This window comes from Microtus pennsylvanicus, chromosome 11 (genome assembly GCF_037038515.1).
Source record: "Microtus pennsylvanicus isolate mMicPen1 chromosome 11, mMicPen1.hap1, whole genome shotgun sequence".
NCBI lineage: Eukaryota > Metazoa > Chordata > Mammalia > Rodentia > Cricetidae > Microtus > Microtus pennsylvanicus.
The window spans coordinates 38,736,134-38,759,861 of NC_134589.1; the positions used below are offsets into that span (position 1 = coordinate 38,736,134).

Here is a 23,728-nt window from a genome sequence, read left to right on the forward strand (position 1 = left end):
GCATGTACATGCCCCACTCACACATACAATAAATAATTCTTTAAATTTTCTTCTAGTTTCATCCATTTGCCTGCATGTTTCCTGGTATCCTTGTTTTTTTTTAACTGCTGAGTAATATTCCATTGTATAAGTGTATCACATTTTCTTTATCCATTCTTAGGTTGAAGGGCATCTAGGTTGTTTCCAGGTACTGGCTATTATGAATAATGCTGCTATGAACATAGTTGAGCAGGTGTCCTTGTGGTATGATTGAGCATCCTTTGGGTATATACCCAAGAATGGTATTGCTGGGTCTTGAGGTAGATTGATTTCCACTTTTATGAAAAACTACCATACTGATTTCCAACTTGGCTGTACAAGTTTTCACTTCCACCAGCAGTGGAGGAGTGTTCCCCTTACTCCACAGCCTCTCCAACGTAAGCTGTCATCAGTGTTTTTGATCTTAGCCATTCTGACAGGTGTAATATCTGATTTGCATTTCCCTGATGTTGATGACATTCCTTAAATATTTTTCTGTCATTTGAGATTCTCTGTATGCCAGAAGAGAGAGCATCAGGTTCTATTTTAGATGGTTGTAAGCTACTGTGTGGGTGCTGGGAAATGAACTCAGTACCTCTAGAAGAGCAGCCAGTGCTCTTAACCACTAGCTATCTCTCCAGCCAAGTGACTTTTATAAAGTTGTAAATTACTCTAGAAAAAGTATATTTGGAAAACTGAGAAGAGTCCCATAATCTATTCCTCCCACCCAAGTCTAGACATACCCTCAGGGTCCTCCGTCTATCTACCTACCTATCTAGTTAGTTTTTTTTTTAATTTTAACATTTGTTTTATGTGTATTGTGTTTTGCCTGCAGGTATGTATGTGTATCAGATGCATGCCTACTGCCCTCAGAAGCCAGAAGAGGGCATCAGATCCCTTGGTTGTAAGGTGCCACAAGAGTGCTGGGAACCCAAAGGTGCTCTGCAAGAGCAGCAAGTGTCCTCAGCTGCTGAGCCATTCTCTCCAGCTCTTATATATTTATGTTTGTGGTCCTGGGAATCAAAGAATGGAGAGTCTCGAGCATGCTAGACATGTGCTCTGTGAACCAAGCTTCATTTCCTTTTAACTGTCAACAATAAAAAAAAAGAATAGTTGCAATCATGTTTGACATATAATATACACTGGGTTATCCTGTAGTTATTGGCTCTCCCTGTAAATATTTTTCATGTTACTACATAGTTTTCATAACCATTGAATTTCTGGGCCATCATTGGCTGAACAATATCCTATTGTGCTGGACATTTAGGTTAACAATTTTTAGTTATTCTATATAATTATTTTGAACAAATATCCCTAAGAAATCCATTGTGTGCCTACTTTTTATTATTTGATCAGCTATTCCTGTTTTGAGCTGTATAACTTAGAGAATAATTCTGGATTGGCTTTTCATTTTGACTTACAGTCACACTGTTAAAATAGATTCTTTCCCTAATTCTACTAATTATACGTTAGGTTTGAAGTTATACTAGGAAACAATGTGTGTCCTGGCTGTTGCCAGTTTTGAATAGCTTTTGAAGTTCTAATTTTAGAATGTGTATTCCATGAAACATTTTGTATTTTAATAGGTTGATTCGAGGATTGGTTTTGGACCATGGTGCCCGTCATCCAAGCATGAAGAAGCAAGTGCAAGATGCGTTTATCCTCATTTGCAATGTTTCACTGGAGTATGAGAAGACGTGCGTCTCAGTCTGCCTTTATAACCGTTGAAACTCTTTTAACTTTCCTTCTTCTTTTTTGTAAATTTATTTTTAATTATGTGTATGCACTGTGTATGGGTATGTGCATGTGAGTAAAGGGGCCCCAGGAGTCCCGAAGAGGGCATCTGTGCCCTGGAGCTGATGTTGCTGACAACTGTGAGCCACCTGACCATGTTGCTGGGAACTGAACTCAGGTCCCTTTAGCCTGAGCCATCTCTCCAACCCCAATTGTTAAATTATCTTTTCTGTCTCCCTCCCCCTTCCTCCTCCTTTCACCACTCTCTCTCTTTTTCTCGATAGGAGTTTCACTTTTTAGTCCAGGCTGGTCTCGTACCTGTAACTCTCAGTCTCCTGCCTCAGTCTCCTGAGTACTGGGATAACAAGTGCGAGCCACCGCGCCCAGCTCCCTGTTCTCTAAAGGTGTCTTGTAATCTCTTTTTCCCTTCTATCCCGCCTCACTCACTTTTCTCATTTTTTTGTTTTTGTTTTTGTTTTTTTCCCGAAGAAAGGGACTTGCGTTGCTCTGGGTGACTTCCAACTTGTAAACCTCTTGCCTTAGCCTCCATTCCTGGTTTACTAACTTGTTCTTATTAATTCTTTAGAGAAGTGAGCTCTGGTTTCTTTTATAAGACTGTAGAAGAGAAAGAGAAATTGGTAAAAGCCGAAAGAAAATTCATTGAAGATAGAGTGCAGAAAATAATAGACCTGAAGCAGAAAGTCTGTGCCGAGTCCAATAAAGGATTTGTTGTCATCAATCAGAAGGTGAGAAGAAGTTCACAGCCAAAGTGCTTGTCACTGTGTCTCAGCATTTCTCAGTGTGGCCTGTGACCCTAAAGCGTCCCTATGACATTTTCAGGGAGTTTGGGGAGGAAACTCTTTTTATGATAATAATACCCTTTACACTGTGTGGGCTTTTATTAGGAAGGGTAAAGCTGCTAGCTTCTTCCTGCACACCAGGAGAGCAGCGCCGAGCTGGGCTCTTCCTCATACTCTTTACTGCCGCAGCACCAGGGAAAGGGCACTTCATTCACCAGCGTCCTGATGATGGGTGGGAAGGTGGCTCAGCGGTGAAGAGCATGTACTGCTCTTGTGGATCTGAGTTCTGCTCTCGGCACCACATGGTCCAGCGGACTGCAGCTCCAGAGGCTCTCTTGCCGTCAGGCCTCCACACATCTGCACTCAGGAGCACATATCCACATACAGACATACCGCAACACACACTTTTTTTTTTTTAGAAAAGAATGTCTTGAAATGTTAACTGTATTGATTTTATTAAATATTTGTCCTTAAGTATTCATTTTCTTTTGTAATGTTGTGTGATAAAATTGAAATATACACAAAGCATTTCTTCATTGCAAAACATGATGGTTGTCTTGAAGAAAGCCTACGTGTAATTGGAGTTTGAGTTAACCTAGTTACTTTTTCACGGAAAGCCTTTTTTAGTTGAAAGAAGGTTCAACAGATAAACTGTGGTTGCCTAGATTTGGATGTCCAGTGGATTTTTTTCCTGAAAAATTAATGCAGCAATTCACTACTCCAAGGAAGGAGGACACCTCCCAGAGTGTGCTGCCTGACTCAATGAACCAGTAGTTCCTAAATGACTAAAATACACATAATCTTGCAAAGACATGCATGAATAAATAACCCCCTTAGAATATAATATTAATTATTTTTTAAAATTCTTTAAAATGTTTTCCTTTTTCATTTATGTTTAGAGATATGTGTCTGAAACTAGAGTTGCAGGCAATGGTGAGCCACCCCACACGGGTGCTAGGAACTGAGCTGAGACCCTCTGATGGGGCAGCCTGTATTCATAACCACTGAGCCCTCTCTCTAGTCCCCATTTTTATAACTTGATACAGCTACCACTCACTATATAGCTTAGGCTGACAAGGAACTTGCTATGTAGTCTCTTTTGGCCTGAAACTTTAGATCTTCCTTGCTTCAGCCTCCTGAGCGCTGGCATTACAGGTGTGTGCCATCATGCCCCGCCTTGACTCTTCTTGATTTTTAAGAATGTGAAGTGGTGCTGAGACAAAAAAAAAAAAAAGCTTGAGAAATACTGGTTTAAATTTTTTAAGGTTAAGAGTAGAGCTCAGTGGTAGAGCACTTGCCTAGAGTAGAACAAAAATCACTTAACTTTTCTGTTAACTTGAACACAGGGCATTGATCCGTTTTCCTTAGAAATGCTTGCAAAATATGAAATCGTAGCTCTTCGCAGGGCAAAAAGAAGAAATCTCGAAAGGTAAGTGCAAGTTATGTATCTCAAGTCTTTTCTGTCACTCTTGGCGATGCTATCCTTTTTGTTTGTAGTGCCAGGAACTGAATCCAAAGCTTTCGAAGTTCTTTCTTTCTTTCTTTGTAAACAGTTGTTGGGTGCGGTAGATGCCTTTAATCCCAGCATTGGGGAGGTAGAGGAAGAGGGATCTCTGTGAGTTCGAGACCAGCCTGGTTTACAGAGTGAGTTTCAGGACAGCCAGAGAAACCCTTGAAAAACCAAACAACGACAACAACAACAAACCCACAAGATCTGGGGCCAGGGAGATAGCTCAGTGTGTAAAGTACTTGCTGTGCAAGCTTGAAGACCTGAGTTCTGAGCGCCAGAGTCCACATGAAAGCCAGGAACAGCAGCATTGTGAGCCTGGACCCCAGCTCTGGGCTTACTGCTCAGCCAGCCTAGCTTAGACTTCAGGCTTCGTGTTCAGGGAGAGACCCTGCCTCAAAAAAATGAGATGGAGAAGTGACTGAAAAAGACAACCTGTGTCACCCTCTGTCCACCCCCACTTGCATGGGTGAGTGCACCCTCATGTACACGGGTACACATACACTCTCTTCCCCCACAAAATATATTTTAGAAACACTGTAATACTGTATGATCTCACTTATATGTGAAATTTAAAAAGACTGCGTTTTCAGAAGTAGGTAAGAGGGTGATAGCGGAGGCTGGAGTCCTAGGGGAAATGAAGAGTTTGGGAGCTGTTGATCAAAGGTACAAAGTTTTCATTAGAGAGACAGGTAGATACGGGTTTGTTATAAAACTGGTGACTGTAGGTAACAACTATATGTTTGTTTTTGGGACAGGGTCTCAGGTGTAGACCTGGCTTACCTAGAACTCATTATATAAACCGGGCTGGTCTTAAACTCACAAGGATTCCCCTGTCTCTGCTTCCTTAGTGCTTGGACTAAAGTGAGATCATGTAAAAAAAAAGAAAGAAAGAAAAGAGAAATTAGCTTTTGTATTTTCTATAACCAAAGTGGAGGTGCTGTCCATGTGATTCCAGGCTTACCCTCGCCTGTGGAGGAATAGCTGTAAACTCCTTTGAAGACCTTAATGAAGATTGCTTGGGGCATGCTGGCCTCGTATTTGAGTATTCATTAGTGAGTATATCTTTATTTTTAGTTTTTAGACAAGATCGCTGTGTGTGTAGTCCAGGCTGTTCTGGAACTCACTTTGTAGACCATGCTGGCCTCAAACTCAGAGAATTGCCAGTCTCTGAATGCTAGGGTTAAAGATATGTGCCATCACTGTCCAGCTCATAGTGAGTATTTCTGTGAATAGCAGTTATAGCACAATTCCGAAACCATTTCTGGTATTTTATACATTTTAATTCATATATTACATTTTGAGGTCAGACAGAACAGAGTTTGCAGTTTATTCCTCTAAGTGTTAAGAGTTTTGCTATGGAGCCACAGTTGGTCTTGAACTGTCTCCTGACCCAATCCCGCCAATGGTGGGATAACTTAACCACTTTAGAAAGGCATCTGCAGTTATACTTGATAAGAAAATTTACATGAAGATTTTATCTTAATAGAAAATAGATTTGAATTTCATGATAACATTGCTATTTTATACAAATGTAATAATGTAATCTGTCAAATGTTATACCTGTTGTGCATGCATGTGTGTGTATATATACACGTATGTGTGTGCATGTGTGCGTGTGTTTTCCTGGGGATCCGAGTCAGGATCTTACGCATGCTGGGCAAAGTGCTCTACCACCTGTGCCCTCAGCTATATTCTAAGTCTTACAGCTATATCTTCTCTTGTCCCCTGCTAGGGTGAGGAGAAGTTCACTTTTATTGAGGACTGTGTGAATCCTCTCTCTGTCACCTTGTTGATCAAAGGACCAAACAAACATACTCTTATACAGATCAAGGATGCTTTAAGAGACGGACTTCGTGCAGTCAAAAATGCGATTGAAGATGGTAAACAAGCTCTTTTTGTGGTGGATATGAGCCTCACGCTTTTTTGTAGTAATAAGTCTGTCATGGTATATATAATATTTTAAGGTACAAATGATTATTCTTTTATTAGACTTTAGACAATTTTCTAATTTTCCTTTGGGATATCTGTTAAGAATAAAGATAAGGTATGTTGCCTTATTAATTAGCCCCTCTGTAAGAGATGAAAACCACTTAACTTAATACTATACTGTTATTTTATACATTTAGGAATTTATTTTTCAAACCATGAGAGAGCTTTTATACTCAGAACTTGCTTCTTCCCCTCAGGTATAGTGTAGTGGTAAGAAAGTTGGGAAAGGATGTTAACTTCTTAAATTCTTGATAATTTAGAACTAGCTGGTATTTAAAAGGAGTTAAGGGAGGTAATTCAATAAAAGCATCCTTTAAACAGAGTAATAGACGTATGGAAAGATGTTAAAAAAAACAGTCATTAAGAAGTGGAAATCGCCAGGTAGTCGTGGTGCACACCTTTAATCACTCAGGACTCAGAGGCAGGCGGATCTCTGCGTTTGAGGCTAGCTTGGTCTAGAGTGAATTCCAGGATAGGCTCCAAAGCTACACAGAGAAACCCTATCTCTAAAAACAACACAGAAGAAGAAGAAGAAGAAGAAGAAGAAGAAGAAGAAGAAGAAGAAGAAGAAGAAGAAGAAGAAGAAGAAGAAGAAGAAGACAAAGAAAAGGAGTGACAAGCAAAAGCACAATGCGATGTGATTTTGCATCCTCTAGGATGACTGCAATACAAAAGCTGATAACAATTAAGTGTCCTTCCTTGGCAAGGACATAAAGAAATTGGAACCCTGATGAGAACTGTTGGGTGACAGGTGCTTCTGACTGGATCAAATAGTAGTTCTGTCCTTTTATTTTTTCTTTTCTTTTTTTTCTCTCCACACACTGATTTCTGTAGTGGCTGTATTAGCTCATACTATTACCAGAATTTAAGGGTTCATTCCCTCACAACTTCAGTGGCATTTGTTGTCATTTTGCTAATGGCCATTCTGATTGAGTGAGGGGAAATGTTGGTATAGTTTGAGTTTGCATCACAGTAATGGATAAGGATGGTGAACATTTTCATGTATTTATTGGCCTTTTGCACTTATTTGGAAATGGTGCATTTACCTCTCTAGTGATTGAATTGTTTGCTGGTTTGGGGCCCTTCACATGTTCTGGATAGTAATTCCCCAGCAGAGGAATAACTAGGAAAGTCTTTCTCCCATTCTTAGCATTCTTTACTGTTTTCTATGCTGTGCAGAAGCTTTTTAATTTCTCGCATTGGGTCCCTATGCAGTCCTTGCTATTTGGTTGGGCTTTGGGGAACATATTCAGAAATGTTTTGCCTGTTCCATTTATTTATTTGTTTGTTTTATTTGTTTTTGAGACAGAGTTTCTCTCCATAACCAGACTTGCCTTGAATTTACAGAGATCTACCTGCCTCTGTCTTCTGAAATTATAGGATTATGCATGTGCACCAGCATGTCTGATATATGTCTGTATCTTAAGTTTTTTTCCTAGTAGTTTCAAAGTTTCAGGCCTTTATATTGCTGTCTTTGATCTGTTTTGAATTAATTTTTGTGCATGGTAAGAGGTAAGATCTAGTTTCATTTTTCTATATATGGATATCTAGTTCTCCCAGTTTAGTTTGTTAAATAAGCTGTCCTTTCTCCAAGTGTATATATTCTCTGGATGTGTTTGTTAAAAAGTCAGTGGCAGCTGGGCATGGTGGCACATGCTTTTAATTCCAACACTCTGGAGGCAGAGGCAGGCAGATCTCTTGTGAGTTTGAGGCCAGCCTGGTCTACAGAGTGAGTTCTAGGACAGCTAGTACTGTTACACAGAGAGACCCTGTCTCAGAAAACCAAACACAACAACATTAACAACAAACCAACTAAAACCAAAAAACCAGTGACTATAGCAGCACGGGTCTATTACAGGATCCTCTGTCCCATTCTTGTTAGCCTGTGTGTCTGTTTTTGTGCTAGCACAAAATAATTTCCTCTTATCTAAGTTGGGAGCACCAAACTATTGCCTGTGAGTGAAATATGAGTTGCTGCATGTCTTTAGTAAATAGGTTTTTAGTAACTCAGTCGTACCCCCTTGAGTGTATTGACTGTAGCTGTTCTGTGCTGCCGTGGTGGGTGAGATAGCTGTAAAGGGACCCACAGAACCTAAGTTGTTAGCTGACTTAGTTGTTTTTCAGTACTAGGGATAGAATCAGGGATATGAATGTTCTAGGCAAGCTTTCTATCGCTGAACTGCACCCCTAGATAAGTAAAAATCATATTAGTGTGTGTGTGTGTGTGTGTGTGTGTGTGAATGAGGATGTGCTTCATGCCTTGGTGCATGTATAGAGGTCAAAGGACAGCTTTCAGAAGCTGATTCTCTCTTCCCACTTGGGCTCTGGGATCAAGATTCAGTCTTGCATGGTTGGTGCTTTACCCAGAGTCATCCTGCTGGCCCTTACCTGGCCTTTGCATAAAGTTTAGCCACTGATCTAAGTTGTCAGCTTTATTGGCATAAAGTTGTTTATAACATTTCTTGCTTCTTCTTCTTTAGCTGTAAGGATGCATTTTCCTTCTTCCTCCTTTTTGCTACTCCTGCCTTCACTTCTCTCTCTCTTCTTTCTTGACAAGGGTTTACTCTAATCCAAGCTGGCCTGGAACTCAATGTGTAGCCCAGACTGGCCTTGAAGTTATACCAATACCCCCATCTGGCTTTCTTAGTGTGGTTTACAGGTGTGAGCTCTATTTCTCATTTCCCAGTTTCCCACTCTGATCTCTCCTATTTCCGTTCCTCCACTTACACTGGGTGCTGTGTGCTCCGCTCTCCCTTCCTGGGTTTAAGGACTTTGTTCTTTTCTAATGTAGGTAGTTCTATAAATTTCTCTTCAGCTTTATGCTATGTTTTTATGAGGAATGGTTTCTGGGAAGCTCTCAGAGGTACAGTAACGTCTTTTAAGATGGGTGGGGTAGGCAGTACGTGGGTACATGTGTTTATTTGCATATTTAGTCTTTATATCTCTCACATACAAATACTATTTTGAGTGTATTCCTTCTTAAGAAGGAACTTTTCAAACTGTGATGAGATATAAGGATATACTCAGCTTATAGCTGAATAACTTCTTCAGCACTCATGTTATGAAATGAATCAGAAAAGAGAGATGGTAATAAAAATGCTGAGCTGAGAAGTATTGATTTTATATTGTTTTGCTATAATTATAGGTAATTCCAGAGCAAATTTGTTGATTTAAACAAATCCAAATCCTTACGACACTATACAAGCAGGACTGGGGATCTGTTGTTGAGTGGTGGAGTCCATGCCTGTCCTGAGCAGTGGCGGAGTCCATGCCTGTCCTGAGCAAGGCCCAGGTTTAATCTCCAGTCTCACAACACAATTACCCAACACTATGCAAGCAGATGTAAAACTCTTATCCAGGGTGAAAATTGATATATTTTAAAACAAAGCTCTTGGCTTAGAATACAAAGACACTTTTTTCCCCCTTGGGTACCAGTTTAGATTCTGCTCCAATATAGAAAACAAATCCTTCATTGGGTCCCCAAAATTCCATATCCAAATGTCTGGCCACATTATTTGCCCTAATCCCCACTTTATTTTAATACATTTTCACATTCACTGAACCGTGGGGGAAGGTTCTAAAAGTTACACTTTCAAACTGATTTTAAATAGCAATAAGCAAACATAATTTTGCATGGTTTTAAATCCTTTATTTTTAAGGAACTATACAGACCAGTTTCTGTTAAGTAACAGTGTAATCACTCTCCAAAGCATAATGAAGACATAATACACTGTCAGTAAGTCATTGTTCCCACCAATGACATTCACATGCTGAGATTAGATGGGGTCAAGTACATTCAACGCTGTGGCATGGCTCTATGCACTGCTTCAGGTAAATGGCAGTGTGGACACGTGGATGCCACTATTGAACTGTGTGGTGAAACAGGAACGCTGATCTAGAACTGTCACATCTTGCATTGGCTCCAGCAAACTTTGGAGAGTTCTTTTTTACTTCATTGTATATAGCGCTGTGCTACACAAGGACACTTGACACAACTGTATAATGTAGATTGAACATGCTTCCCTCCATATCCCGTCCTGCCTCCCCCTTCCCGTTAGTACTTTTTGTTCCCCTAGCCAGTGTCACTTATACTTTTATGTCGTATGTGTGACAGGATGAAAGTCGGGGGAAATTATAAGGAAGTGGGAAGGGGAAGGAGCCCCTTTCCCCTTTCTGCTTGAAGTTTCTCGCCTGCTGAGAGCTGAGATATTAACAACATTCACTTTGAAGGTTCCCTACATAGTGAAAGTCTTTCTTTGATATAGTGGTAATTCCAATAAGAATGTTTAAATAGCAATGAACTGTGCCTGAGGCCTAAGTCTGGGTGACCTTTTCCCATTCTCATCTGTAAACCTGCAATTTTCTAGAACTCTCCTAAGACTCTCCACTTACAATTACAGACTTGTCTTAAGCACCTTGCCCAACCCTTGTGCCTCATGGTTTTATCTTTATTAGATTTTAATCCCATCCAAAGAACCCTTGGAGCTACCCTGTAATCTCACTTATCATGAAGAGTGGGATGGGACTGGCAAGCTTGCTCAGTAGGTCAAGATACTGGTTACCAAGCCCGACAACAGTTCAATCTCAGGATTCTTATGGGAGGAGAGAGAGAACTGACTTCCTAACACTGTCTCTGACCTCCGGTGACCATTATGGGATGCACGCATCCACCCAGTCGCATCTCACATATAAATAAGTAAATGTAATAAAGAAGAATATTTTTTTTTAGAAAAAAAGTTATTGTATGTGCATTGGTGAGTATGTCAGGTCCCCTGGAACTGGAGGGGCCATTACCAGGATGACATCAGCTGGCTCCAACCTCTCGTGGATGGACACACTGCACTCTCTCCTGCCCCACCAGCCCTATACCTTCGTCAGTGCTGGGAACTGTGGCTAGATCCATATGGATCATCTGCAGATAAGGCTTCTTTCTTTGTTTATACCCCCTTTATTTCCTTCTCTTACTGCTCTAGCTAAGAATGAAAGCTGAGAAAGTGAACATCCTTGTCTTCCTCCTGATTCTAATGGAAATGCCTTGAGTTTTCCTCCATTTAGTATAATGTTCACTATAGGTTGTTGTATAGCCCTATTTTATTGTGCTGAGGTATGTTATTTTTTTGCCTAGTCTCTTCAGTGTTTCTGTCATGAAGGGATGTCAGATTTTGTCAAAAGCCTTTTCCGCATCTATTGAGGTTATCATGTGATTTCTGTGATACCTTTAGTATTATTTTTATTGCAGAGCATTGCTTTCACTGTCTGGGATCTTTAAAAAATATTTTATGTGTATGAGTGTTTTGCCTGTCTGTCTGCCCATAACATATGTACAATGCCCACAGAAGCCAGAAGAGGGCGCCAAATGCCCTAGAGTTGCAGATGGCTATGCGCTGCCATGTGGGTGCAGGGGATCAAAACCAGGTCCTCTGGAAGAGCAGCAGGGCCCTTAACCACTGAGCCAGCTCTCCAGAGCTTGTGTGGGGAATTTTATCCACACAATTTTTAAGATTGTGTTCTTATTTCTATGAAGAATGATACTGGATTTTTGATGAGGATTGTGTTGAATCTGTAAGTTAATTTTTGTAGGACAGCTATATTCACAATATTAATTCTTCCAATCCATGGACATGGGAAGATTTTTTTTTTCTGTCCTCTAGTGTTTTCTTCAATGGTGTTTTAAGACATTATATAGATCTTTCATTTCCTTGGTTAGATTTATTTTAAGATTTCATTTTATTTTTTGAAACTAATTTGAATGACATTGTTTCCTTGATTCTCAGTGTGTCTTCCACTGGTCTATAGGAAGGGCACCTGTTGATTTTTGCATGATGTTTTGTGTCACCTTGTCTTGCTGGAAGTGTTTATCAGATGTAAGAATTTTTTTTTTTTTTTGAGACAGGGCTTCTCTGTGTAACAGCCTCGACAGTCCTGGAACTCACTTTGTAGACCAGGCTGGCCTCGAATTCACAGAGATCCTCCTGCCTCTGTCTCCCAAGTGCTGGGTTTAAAAGCATGTGCCACCGCCACCTAGCCCAGATGTAAGAATTTATGGTAGAGTCTTTAGGGTCTCTGTGTATAGTATCAAGTCACCAGCAAATAAGGATCTTTTCACTTCTTTTCCTGGCCGTGTACCTCTTATATCCTCTCTTATCTTATTACAAGCTCTAGCTAAATCTTCAATTTCTGTGTTGAATAAGAGTGGAGAGAGGACACCGTTATCTTGCTCTTGACCTTAATGGGAGTGTTGTGAGTTTTCCTGTTTTGCATGGTACTGGCTGTAAGTTTGCTGTATGTGGCTTCTATTATGCTGAGATAGGTTCCTTCTATTCCTAGTCTCCTCAGTGTTTTGTCATGCAAAGTGGTAAGATTCTGTCAAAGGCCTTTTCTGCATCTATTGAAATGATCCGTGATTTCTATCCTTGAGTCTATTTATATGCTATATTACTTTTATTGATTTATGTATCTTAAACTATCTCTGCATCTCTGGAATGGAATGAACTTGATAATGATGGATACTCTTTTTGATGTATTCAATTCAGTTTGCAAATATTTTACTTAGAGTTTTTGCTTCTATGTTCATACGACAAATTGGCCTATAATTTTCTTTTGTGTGTGTGTCTTTATCTGGTTTTGTATCACGGTAGTACTGGCTTCATATGAGAGTTTGGAGCATTCCCTCATTTTCCATTGTGTGGAATAGTCTGCAAGGATTGGTATTACATTTTTAAAGGTATGGTAGAATGCAGCAAATCCATCTAAGCCTGGATCTTTCCTTCTCCTCCTCCTCCTCCTCCTCCTCCTCCTCCTCCTCCTCCTCCTCCTCCTCCTCCTCCTCCTCCTCCTCCTCCTTCTTCTTCTCAGGGTTTCTCTGGCTTGGTTGTCCTGGAACTTGCTCTGTAGAACAGTCTGGCCTTGAACTTACAGAGATTCATTTGCCTTTGCCTCCCAAGTTCTGGGATTAAAGGATAGAGTCATTTAAATTACTTATCTCAGTTAAATTTTGGTAGCTCATATGTTTCTAGAAAGTCCCCATTTCTTTTAGATGTTCTAATTTAGTGGAATATACATTTTCAAGGTTTATTTTTAGGACTTTATGAATTTTCTTGGCACTCCCCTTCTAAATTGGTGCTGTTTCATTGAATCTCATGCTTTTGGTATGTTGTGTCTTCATTTTCATTTGACTCCTTTCTGTATTTGCTGAGACTTGCTTTTTGTCCTACTTTAGGGAAAGTTCTATGGGCTACAGAGAAGAACATATATTCAGTAGTATTTGTGTGAAATGTTCTGTAGATGTCTGCTAGGTCCATCTGAGGTATCGACAAATCCAGATGTTTCTCTGTTTATGATTCATTGGGATGGGAATGGGGTACTGACGTCACTCAGTATTCTTGTATTGGTTATCTGGGTCTTGACCTCTAGTATTGCTGGGTGCCCTTGTGTCCAGGGTTTATATGCTCATAACAGTAGTATTGTCTTTTAGAGTAGAGTGTTCTTTTAGTCAGTATGAAGTGATTTCTTCATCTCTTTTGACTAATTTTGGTTTGTAGTTTATTTTGTTAAATACAAGAATTCTGTTATAAATCCAGACTTTTAAAAACATTTTTTCTTTTAATGTTTTATTTTATATCTTGACCATAGTTTCCGTCCCCCATGCCTCCCTGTCCATCCGCTCCTCGTAGGCCTCCCATGGATATCAACAAAACACAGCATATCAAGCTATAGTAAGAATAATCTCCTTGCCTTGTAGTAATTCTAGGCTAGGTGACCCAGTATGAGGAACAGGATCCCAAAAACTAGCGAAAAGAGTCAGAGACAGCTCCTGTGTCCACTGTTGGGAGTCCCACAAGAAGACCAAGCTATACGATTGTCAGATCTATGCAGAGGGCCTAGGTCAGTCCCGTGCAGGCTCCCTGGCTGTCAGTTCAATCTCTGTGAGCCCCTATGAGCCCAGGTTAGTTGTAAATGCAGCCTTTCAGTCTGTCTTCCATGTGGGGAGTGGGGACCATGGATGTTGAGAGTTATTACTGAAGGTTATGCTTTGGTTCCTGTTACTGTTGATCTTATGGCGATTGATGAGTTTGCTTAACTCCTGGTCTAGCATCACCTCTTCTTTCCTGTAGTCTCATAGCGTGTCTTTCTGTTCAGACCTCAGGATTCCTTTGAATAACTTTGGTAGAGCTGGTTTAGTAACCATGAATTCCTGGTCCAGTCATCAAAAGTTTTTCTTTGCCCTTCAATTATGAGAGATAGTTTTGCACATAAAGTAGTCTGGCTTAGCAGTTATTGTCTTTCAAAGGTTGAAATACATCATTCTAAGATCTTTTAAATTTTTTAGATGAGACAGTGTATCCAGCTACTTGCTACTATAAATTATAAATAACAACTTTTCAATGTTGTCGTATAACTATAAGATGTAGGTAAAAGAAACCTCTACCTAAAAAAGATTTGTGTGTGTGTGTGTGTGTGTGTGTGTGTGTGTGTGTGAATGTGCCTGTGTGAGTTTATGTACACTATGTTAATGCAGGTTAATGCAAGACAGACAGTGTTAGATTCCCTGGATTTGATCTCTAGATGGTTGTGAGCGGCCTAACGTGGGTGCTAGGAACCATCTCTTTGGCGCCAGCAATGCCACGTTTATTTTCCAGAGGATGAGCATGAAACAAACTGTTTGCCACCAGTATTTGTATTGTGCTTAATTATTTGATTTCAGAATACTTTATGGGCAAACTTAGTTATTTCTGAACTGTGGAATTTATTTGATCTCTAAATATATTCAAAACATCGCAGAGGTAGTCAGCTAATTAAAGGCGCTCGCTTTTGTAGCGCACTGCTTTTCTCGCTCCCCTCCCTTGCCTGACATCTTCCCGTTGTTTCCCCTCTGGCAGGCTGTGTGGTCCCAGGGGCTGGAGCAGCTGAAGTCGCCATAGCAGAGGCTCTCGTGAACTATAAGCACCGTGTGCAGGGACGATCTCGCCTTGGAGTCCAAGCCTTCGCTGACGCCTTACTTATTGTCCCGAAGGTACGACTGTCTCCCGGCCAGATAACGGCCAGCTGCGCCGAAAGATCCTCGGTTACAAACTGCCCATCTTTCCCATCTTTCCCAGCAGTTCACAGAGTTAGAAATGTGCCTATTTGCATTTCCTGTTGTGTTAAATATTTTACAAAGCCAGCAGAGAAACGGTGGGGACGGAAGCCTGCAGTTCTTTGGGGAGCTCCAGGAAACAGTCAGGATTTCCTTGTGTCTAAAAGCTCCTTCAGAAAGTTCATTACTAACCAATCCTAATGAACAGTTTGAAGTTTAGGTTTTGTTAGGTTTTTTCCCTTTTGCATAGATTCTTGTTTTGTTGGTTATTGCTTTAAATTGTGAGAAGAGAAGGAATTCTTCAAAATGTTTAGTGTCGCCAAATACCACTAGCTTGAATTTGTTGTAATTTTTCAACAAGGAGCGACACAGAGAGAGGACAGAGCTGTCCTTCCTTCCTCTTTGCCTTCTGTCAGCTGTCAGCCACATAGAAATATAGAAAGCTGTTCCCAGCACGCTATTGCCATGAGTTAAACCATTATTAACAATCCTGGCAAAGACTTAAATAATTTATGTCAGAATTATTCATAATTTGTGGGTTGTTTGTGAATATCTAATTTTCCTTTCCTCCAAGCAGCAAAGTCATTAAGTAATGATGTTGCTGGCATGAGTTGGTGGCCCTGGCACACGGTGGCCCTTTTCTCTATCAGCCGTTAGTGGAGAAAGTGGGCTGGTGAGGAGTACAGGCATCTCCATCCCAGCTGCTGCAGTTCATGGCTCTCCTTCCCAGCCGAGGGGCACACAATGCTGCAGATGCTCTGCTTCTCTCTAGCACGTGCTGGGAAGAACGGGAGGGCATGCGGCTCAGGAGGCCAGGGCAAACAAGAGTGACCTTAAATCTTCTATAAGGAAAGAAATAAACGGACGTGGTGGCACGTGCCTAACGCCAGCACGTGGGAGGTGAAGCAGGAGGACTGGGAACTCAAGGCGTTTCCTGCTACGTAAGGGGAGAAGGGGCTTGAGGCCAACCTGAACTACCTGAGACCTTGCATAAGAATCAAGTGGGAGTGGGGCGGTGTGGTCCTTAGAGTTAGTGTTCTGTTCGCAGGGGGACTGTTCAAGTATAAAATGTGCTAGGTTGATAAAGCAATCATTTGGTTTAGCTTAGGAATGGAATTCTTCTAACGGACATGAGCACTGTTCCGTGGTTGGGTTTTTACAAGACTAAAGGGTAGTACCTTACTTTTGTATTAGATTTTCAAATCCACACGTGAAGGCATTCCACACATATTTATTGTTTTTTCATGAAGGTTCTTGCTCAGAATTCTGGTTATGACCTGCAGGAAACATTGATAAAAATTCAGACTGAACATGCAGAATCAAAAGAGCTCGTGGGCATAGACCTGAATACAGGTGAGAAACTGAAAAAAAAAATTAGCTTTACTCACTAGGTTGTTCTTTCAGAACCCAAATCTTATAACAGAGAGTGGTAGGTTGGGACATTTTGTTACATCAGTCTTGATTGCCTGTAGCTTACTCCAAAATATAGCTAATGTGTGTAGGTGTTTTGCCTCCGTGTATGTCTGTGTACGATGTGCATGCAGTGCCTGGAGGTCAGAAGAGAGCATCAGATCCTCTGGAACCGGCCCTGAACCTAGGTCCTCTGCAAGAGTAACAAGTGCTCTGCGCGGGTAAAACACCTCACCAGCCCTGAAACAAAAGAATTTTTAAATGTGGACCAAACTCAGACTTGATCATTGTGTTTGTACAACAGTCGATGACTGAACTATTTACCTCTCTGGTCCTCTCTGCCCCCACCAATGTTTAAAAAGATAGAGTTAATTAAGTGCTATTATCTGGATTCACATTGGGCAAAAGAGCGCTTCTCTTATAGTGCGTGAAAACAGGCAGCAAACAATTACCTTGACAAATAAATTATTTAGCATCTAAGAGAACAATAAACTTGATGAAAAAATAAAAGAGCAAAGGAAGGATGATCATGAATGCTAATGAAGGAGGGTAGGGAAGAGATGAAAAATAAAACATTTGTACAGTATAAACTAGGAAAGTGTCTACTGTAGAAGCTGGAGGAACTAAAGAGTTAGCCGTGAAGGGGGCAACGTAAGTGCTCTCTCAAGAGACGGAAGAGCCAGTGGAGAAGAAAGGAAGGGAGGTGGTAGGTTGGATTGTAAAGTGGCTGTGAGCTTAGTCTGAGGACTTTGGCTTTTGTTTTTAATCCTTGCAGTGAAATAGGGAGCAATTTTGAGCAGAGATGTGGCATAGTCTATGTTTAAAAGGGCCACTCGGACCACTCTGTGGAGAGGAGCAGGTTAGAATTGCACTAACTGTTGGAGAAGGCTAGAGTTGGTTGTGGACTGGGGGACTGTTCAATTTCGACAAAGTGCTTTGAACTACTTATGGTCTTCTTGGGGGGAAAGTGGTTTAATATATTGAGCTCCAGAAAGAGATATGTTATCGGGATATATCAGATAGTTTAAACCCGGAAAACTGGATGAGACCGCCTGGGAAATACGTTGTGCTAGCTAGTTTTGTGCCAGCTTGACATGCGCTAAAGTCACCTGAGAGGAGGGAACCTTAATTAAGACAATGCCTCCTTAAGATTCATGAGATCTGGGTGTAGGCAAGCCTGTGTGGCATTTTCTTAGTGATTGATATTGTGGGTATGCCATCCTTGGGCTGGAGGGCCTGAGTTCTGTAAGAGAGCAGGCCGAGCAAGCCAGTAAACAGCACCCCTTTGTGGCCTCTTCGTCAGCTCCTGCCTCCCGGGGCCTTCCTTATTCTAGTTCCTGCCCTGACTTCTTTGATGATGAACAATGTGGAAGCATAAGCCAAATAAACCCTTTCTTCTTCGAGGTTTTGGTCATGGTTTTTCATCACAGCAGTAGTGGTCCTGACTAAGACAGATGAATAGTGAGCGAACAGAAGAGTCTTGAACTGGGTGGGTGTTCCGACAGTAAGGTGTCAGAGAAGAAAAGGAGCCATGAGTGAAAGAGAAAGGAGAACATGGTTCTTACAAGCTGAGAAGGAATTGCCAGAGCAGGGCGATGAGCTGTCAAGCAGAATGTAAGAATAGTCACAGGACTTAGCACAGGGGTCTTTGGTGACCTTGATAAAAGTAGTTCTATAAGAGGTTAAATATTGCTAGAATTCGCCAGTCAACATTGACAGGGTATGTCAAGATTGCTGTATTAAACGGTTTGTTTTTACTTTACAGGGGAGCCAATGGTAGCAGCAGAAGCAGGCATTTGGGATAATTATTGTGTGAAAAAACATCTTCTTCACTCATGGTAAATTCACAATGAAGAGAAAGACCTTTAGGGATATAACTGATAACTTTGAACATTTCTTGTTCTTTTGGTTTTGGAAACGTTGTGACGTGTATGACACCGTAGTTCCCAGCTCCCGAGACTAGCTTTTGTCTTCTCATAGTCCCCTAAGCATTGCATTTGCAGCATCGTAAGTCACAGGAGAAGCTAACCTAACCTTGCTGTTTGAGTGGGAAGGGGAGGCGGGGAGTAGTGCAGTAGCTTTGTCTGTGTGCCAGGGAGGGACAGCGACATGTGGAAATTAAGCACAGCTTTGCTGGGGCATAAATCAGACTTCCACCGAGGCAACAAAGCAGTTGAAATTACAGTGTGAGGAGGGGCGCCCCGTTCCTAAGATCCGTGTTCTCACACCAACATAACCGGAGGGAAAAGTGCCCCGCGCTGCCGAGGATGCTGGGGAGACACAGGCGTGCATCAGGAGGCTCGACTCACTCTCATCTTTTCATCCTCAGCACAGTGATTGCCACTAACATTCTCCTGGTTGATGAAATTATGCGAGCTGGGATGTCGTCTCTCAGAGAGTGATTGAATTCAAAATCAATTCATCTGGAAGACAAGATAGCATGCATGTCATATTCAACACCGTCTTACGGCCTTAACTGTTACAAAATAAATGTGGTGTGCATCTTTTGGTCTCAACTGTTTCAAAAACACTTAATCAAAGTATAAAGAACACACAAATTTTCCCAGTAAAGGAATAATAATGGCAATATTTTCTGAGTCTTAACTCCCCTCCCTATAATAGATGTTATTTCAGTTTTCATAAAATAAAATGTGTCATGATGCCTGTACCTTCTGGGCATAGGTTTTAGAGTATCCAAGTCAATTTCCAGTTATCATAGATCATAAATATAGTAAGATAAATGCTCTCTTTCCTTTCCAAAGTCCTTCAGTAATTTCCTGCTGCCACTCTCCCACGAATGTGGCATCATTTGCCATATAGGTTTCTCATGCACAGTCCCTAGCCCAGATAGTTTGCTTAGTCTTTAAAATTGTGGCAGGGTATGGTTATGTAGCTTGGGCTGGAATTTATAATCCTCCTGCCTCAGTTTCTGGGTACTAGTGTTATATAACCCCAGTTTTTCAGCAACCGGTACTCTCCCTGGTTCTGATAGCTCTGACTAAACAGCAGGGCCGTCTCTCTGGAAAGGCAGGGACCATTAACACGGGCTCTATGAGAACATTCAACTGCAGCTGGTCTGTAGATATGCAATCCTATATCCATTTGTTCAAGCTCTGCAGTTCATCTGTCATACTTACCATTGATAGGTAAGTATCTTTGTCCATGTTCTTTGCATGGATCCTAGTTGATAAGATAGTAAATCTCTCAGGTGCATTCTTGGAACTTGTTTACAGTGTTAGGAGAAGGTTCCCTTGACTGTTCCATGCCTTGTCTGAAAAATCTACAATTTTATTGCCTGTTTTATTTCACATATGTTTGTAAACTTTCTTGCATGACAGTTCATTTCAAGACACACTTCTCTTTAGTTTACTATTTATATTTTAAGTTTCCATTGTCAACTTACCATGTGCATCAAGACTTCTTCTTTTTTGGGGGGGCGGTGAGATTTTTAGGAAAGAGTCTCACATTGTAGCCCAGGTTGGATCTGAATCTCAGCATTCCTCCTGCTCATCCTCCCAAGTGTTGGGATTACAAGGCATGGGCCAACATGCTTTGAATTTTCTTAGAGACATCTAGACATCAAGGGACTGTGAAGACAGCACACTTAGGAAAGCACTTTCCTCACACGCGTGCAGGTCTGAGTTCGTTCGGTCCCCGTGGGAAGTGCTTGGTGTGGCCTGCACTTGTAATCCCAGCCCCAGTGACACAGAGACTGAGAAGGAGAATCCTGGGGCTTGCTGCTTCCAGGCCAACGAGAGAGCCTGTCTCAAAGGGAGGTGGGCAGTATTCCTAAAGGTGACAGTTGAGGTTGTCCTATGGCTTCCACATGTATGTGCAAACACATGTGCCCTTGTACATGTACACACCTTGCTTAAGAGGATGCTGAAGTACCACCTGTCCCTCTCTCTGCCATGTGCTCTCCTTCCTACCCAGCCTCCACAGATGTAGTCTTTGACACTGTCTTTTTAAGCTTCTAGTATACATGCACACACCTGTGTAAACATTCTCTCTAAGGCTGTACTCTATAAATAGGTTATTCTGCAGATATATATTTTACTGCTTTTATTTCCCACTGAATGGCTTTGAGATTTATCCATTTATTTTAGCAATTTTGGAGCGCCCTAGTACATTTCATATTCATCTTATTAGTGGACTCTTTGGTTATTTCTAATTCTACATAATTTTAATCACCACATGGTGAAGTTCTTTGTGTGTCTTCTGGGAAACGAAGTGTCAGAGTTTAGCTTTACTAAGTAGCTTCATAAGTTTCTTAATCTCTCTGCAATAGATAATATATAAATTCCCTGTCTCTACAATCTCAAAGTCCTGATCTTAACTTTTTCCAGTGTGAAGGGTAGTGGTTGCATCTCACATCTGGAAATTGCCTTGGTCCCTGAACTGAACATGTTTTTCTTAAACTCTTGGCCATTTTGTTTTTTTTAAATCATCATACATGGTGTGGGATGGGAAGATGTGTGTGTATAATGCGATATTCTGCCTCAAGAAATTCCTCTCTACTTAAATAATAAAGATGTTATCTATATTTTACAATTGGTTTTTTTTCACATTTGCTTTTGTATATGACATGGTGTGGCTCTAAATATTTGACATGCTGCCAACCAGGTCCCCATTTATGTGTGATAACACTTCCGTGGTATACCAAGGTTTGGATTCCATTGCGGTGGTCACATTTTCTTTTGAAATATATTATTTATTTATTTAGAGTGTGTGTGTGCATGCGTGTGTGTGTTTGTGTGCGCACGCGCGCATGCATGTACTACAGCATACATGTGGAGATCAGAGGACAACTTGGGGAGTCAGTTATCTCCTCTCACTATGTGGGTTCTGAATGTCAAACTCAGGTTATCAGGCCCGGCAGCAGATGTCCTTAACCAGCAAGACATCCCACTGATTTTGATCAGGTTTTCATGATTTGGGAGAGCACCAAATCCTAAACTTTAGACCACTGGGAAAGATAAGTTTGTTTTGGTTTGATTCTTTTGTTCCATTATTCTGTCAGATTGTTATTCTGTCATTACCACATTGTTTTAATTCATCTATTTTTGCTGTGAGATATTGGCAGGTAGCTACACAAGGTTAAATCTGTTCTTATCTGTTTTGCTTTGAGTTAAACTTGTTGTTTTTTGAGTTTAAGTGATTTTCTCCATAAATCAAGATGTTTTGTTTTAATGTGGTAAAATGGTCACCTATTTTAGACCTTTGAAGACCTTTTAGACAGGTCTTACTATATAGCCCTGGCTGATCTAAAAATGGCTATGCAGATCAGGCTGGTCTTGAACTCAGAGATATCTGTCTGCCTCTGCCTCCCAAATGCTGAGATTAAGGGCATATACCACCTCATCTGTCCTATTTTAATGCATTTGTAAACTACTTTTTCACTCCTGAGATAAACCCTATTTGTTATGATTTACCATATTCCTCAGTTGTGACATGCGTATTTTTGATACGTCAACATTTCTGTAATTAGGACAATGGTGTCTTCTAATTTCTCCTGCTTAAACCTGGTCACTTGTCATCCCTGATAGACATCTTACAGACCATTTGGAAGAAAATGAATCTTGTTTGACCGATGTCTTACTGTTGTCATTTTCTAGCGAGTCAAAGAAATCTTCAGCATCAAAAGTTCGAGACTGTGTGTGGGGCTCAGTAGGGAACACACCCGAGCGACGGGAAGGATTCCTAGGAAATCTTGGTAGGGAACACACCCGAGCGACGGGAAGGATTCCTAGGAAATCTTAGTAGGGAACACACCCGAGCAACGGGAAGGATTCCTAGGAAATCTTGAGTTAATCACCTCTTGATTCCAGGAATGATGTCAACTGCATTGAACAGTAACTTAAAAGTTTGAAAAGCACCTTGTTTATCTTGCCTGTGTTTCATTTATTATGAATTCATTGACAGTGATCTATGGCAAAAATCTGTATAAACAAGTCTAAAAAGTTCCTTTAGTAAATATCAATAAAATGTATGAGTGGCAAGAGAGCATTGTCATGGTTGAAGTGATAATATATTTTTCTCTTGTATATGAAGAGATGCTACATCTCATAGACTGTGATGTTTTAGCTTTGATGAAATATTACATTTTATGCATTTCTGGGCTCAAGGGTAATATTTATTTAGAAAGTTTTGGGGGTGCGTTTTTTTTTATTTTATTACATTGGCAACTCAAACAGCAGCAGGTAAGCAGTGCGTGGGCGAACTTCCTGTTGCCACAAGCAGACATCGAGGTTTCAGATGTGCTTCGGGCAGCACTGGCTTCCATTGGCTTGTTCTTCCGTCCTAAAGTTTGGTGTCAGCGGCCGTTAGCCTTCCGGCCTGAGCTGTGCAGGGAGCCTCTTTGTCTTTCCTGGGGCACAGTCTGAGTCATAATGACAAAGGGTTATCTATTTTTTGAAAGCTTGGCCTGGTCTAGTAGTTTCTTAAGTGGCAGATAGAGTTTTGACTCAATTTTCTTTATTGCTGGAGGTCTCAGATTTTCTATCATTTTGAGTCTCTTTTGGTAATTTATATTTTTATAGAAATCCATTATAAAGTGATTTTTCCCTTAAAGTTTATTTTGCTTTTTGTTATTCTAGATGAGCCACCTCTTTTGATGAGGGGATTGAGAAAGGGACCATTTTATTTTTATTTGTTATATGCTAAAGCTTGAATCCAGAACCCACGCATGCTCGGCGAATACTCTGCCATAGAGCTACATCCCTCGCGCCAGATGATGTCTCTCTTAAGTAGTGATTTTGGTTCTTTTTTTCTGTTATTACTTACATGTTGAATTTATTTCTAACATATGGTTTTGATGTCTTTTACTTAAATTTATAAAGTTTTTTCCCTTTCATTATCTTTTTTTTTTTTTTAAATTATAACCACACTGGAGGACACAAGGTGAGGTCAGAGGGTAACTTTGTGGCCTTGATTCTCGCCGCCACTTCTCTATGACAAGTTCCCTAACCAGCCGAGCCATCTTTCTGCCCTACCCCACTCCTTTCACTGTTTTTTGTTGTGTTCAGTTTTGTTCAGTGCCCCTTTTCCTCCTCTGCTGATTTGAAGATGATACATCCAGACCCTGAAGTCCTGTCCAGCTCGGATTCACTTTCATCACTTCTTTTTTAAATATTCAGTGCCAGTTAAGCAGACCAGCTCTGCCCTCCTTTGTTCTCATTTCTATTTTCTTTT

At 40.8% G+C, this 23,728-nt stretch overlaps 1 protein-coding gene across 6 annotated transcripts in view; it reads left to right on the forward strand.

Moving 5' to 3' along the window:
* Cct6b (chaperonin containing TCP1 subunit 6B) overlaps positions 1 to 19,141 on the forward strand; it is a 38,831-nt gene extending 19,690 nt beyond the window's left edge. For 3 of the 6 annotated variants that reach the window (XM_075942296.1, XM_075942300.1, XM_075942299.1), the window contains 9 exons: positions 1,605 to 1,715; positions 2,339 to 2,498; positions 3,899 to 3,981; positions 5,018 to 5,114; positions 5,795 to 5,942; positions 14,931 to 15,064; positions 16,378 to 16,480; positions 18,303 to 18,375; positions 18,867 to 19,141. In XM_075942296.1, the coding sequence (XP_075798411.1) occupies positions 1,605 to 1,715; positions 2,339 to 2,498; positions 3,899 to 3,981; positions 5,018 to 5,114; positions 5,795 to 5,942; positions 14,931 to 15,064; positions 16,378 to 16,480; positions 18,303 to 18,375; positions 18,867 to 18,939 (982 nt within the window). In that variant the 3' untranslated portion in view covers positions 18,940 to 19,141. The remainder of the gene's footprint in view (positions 1 to 1,604; positions 1,716 to 2,338; positions 2,499 to 3,898; positions 3,982 to 5,017; positions 5,115 to 5,794; positions 5,943 to 14,930; positions 15,065 to 16,377; positions 16,481 to 18,302; positions 18,376 to 18,866) is intronic. The other 3 variants (XM_075942301.1, XM_075942302.1, XM_075942298.1) reach the window with 2 other exon arrangements.
* Positions 19,142 to 23,728: the final 4,587 nt, after the last annotated feature.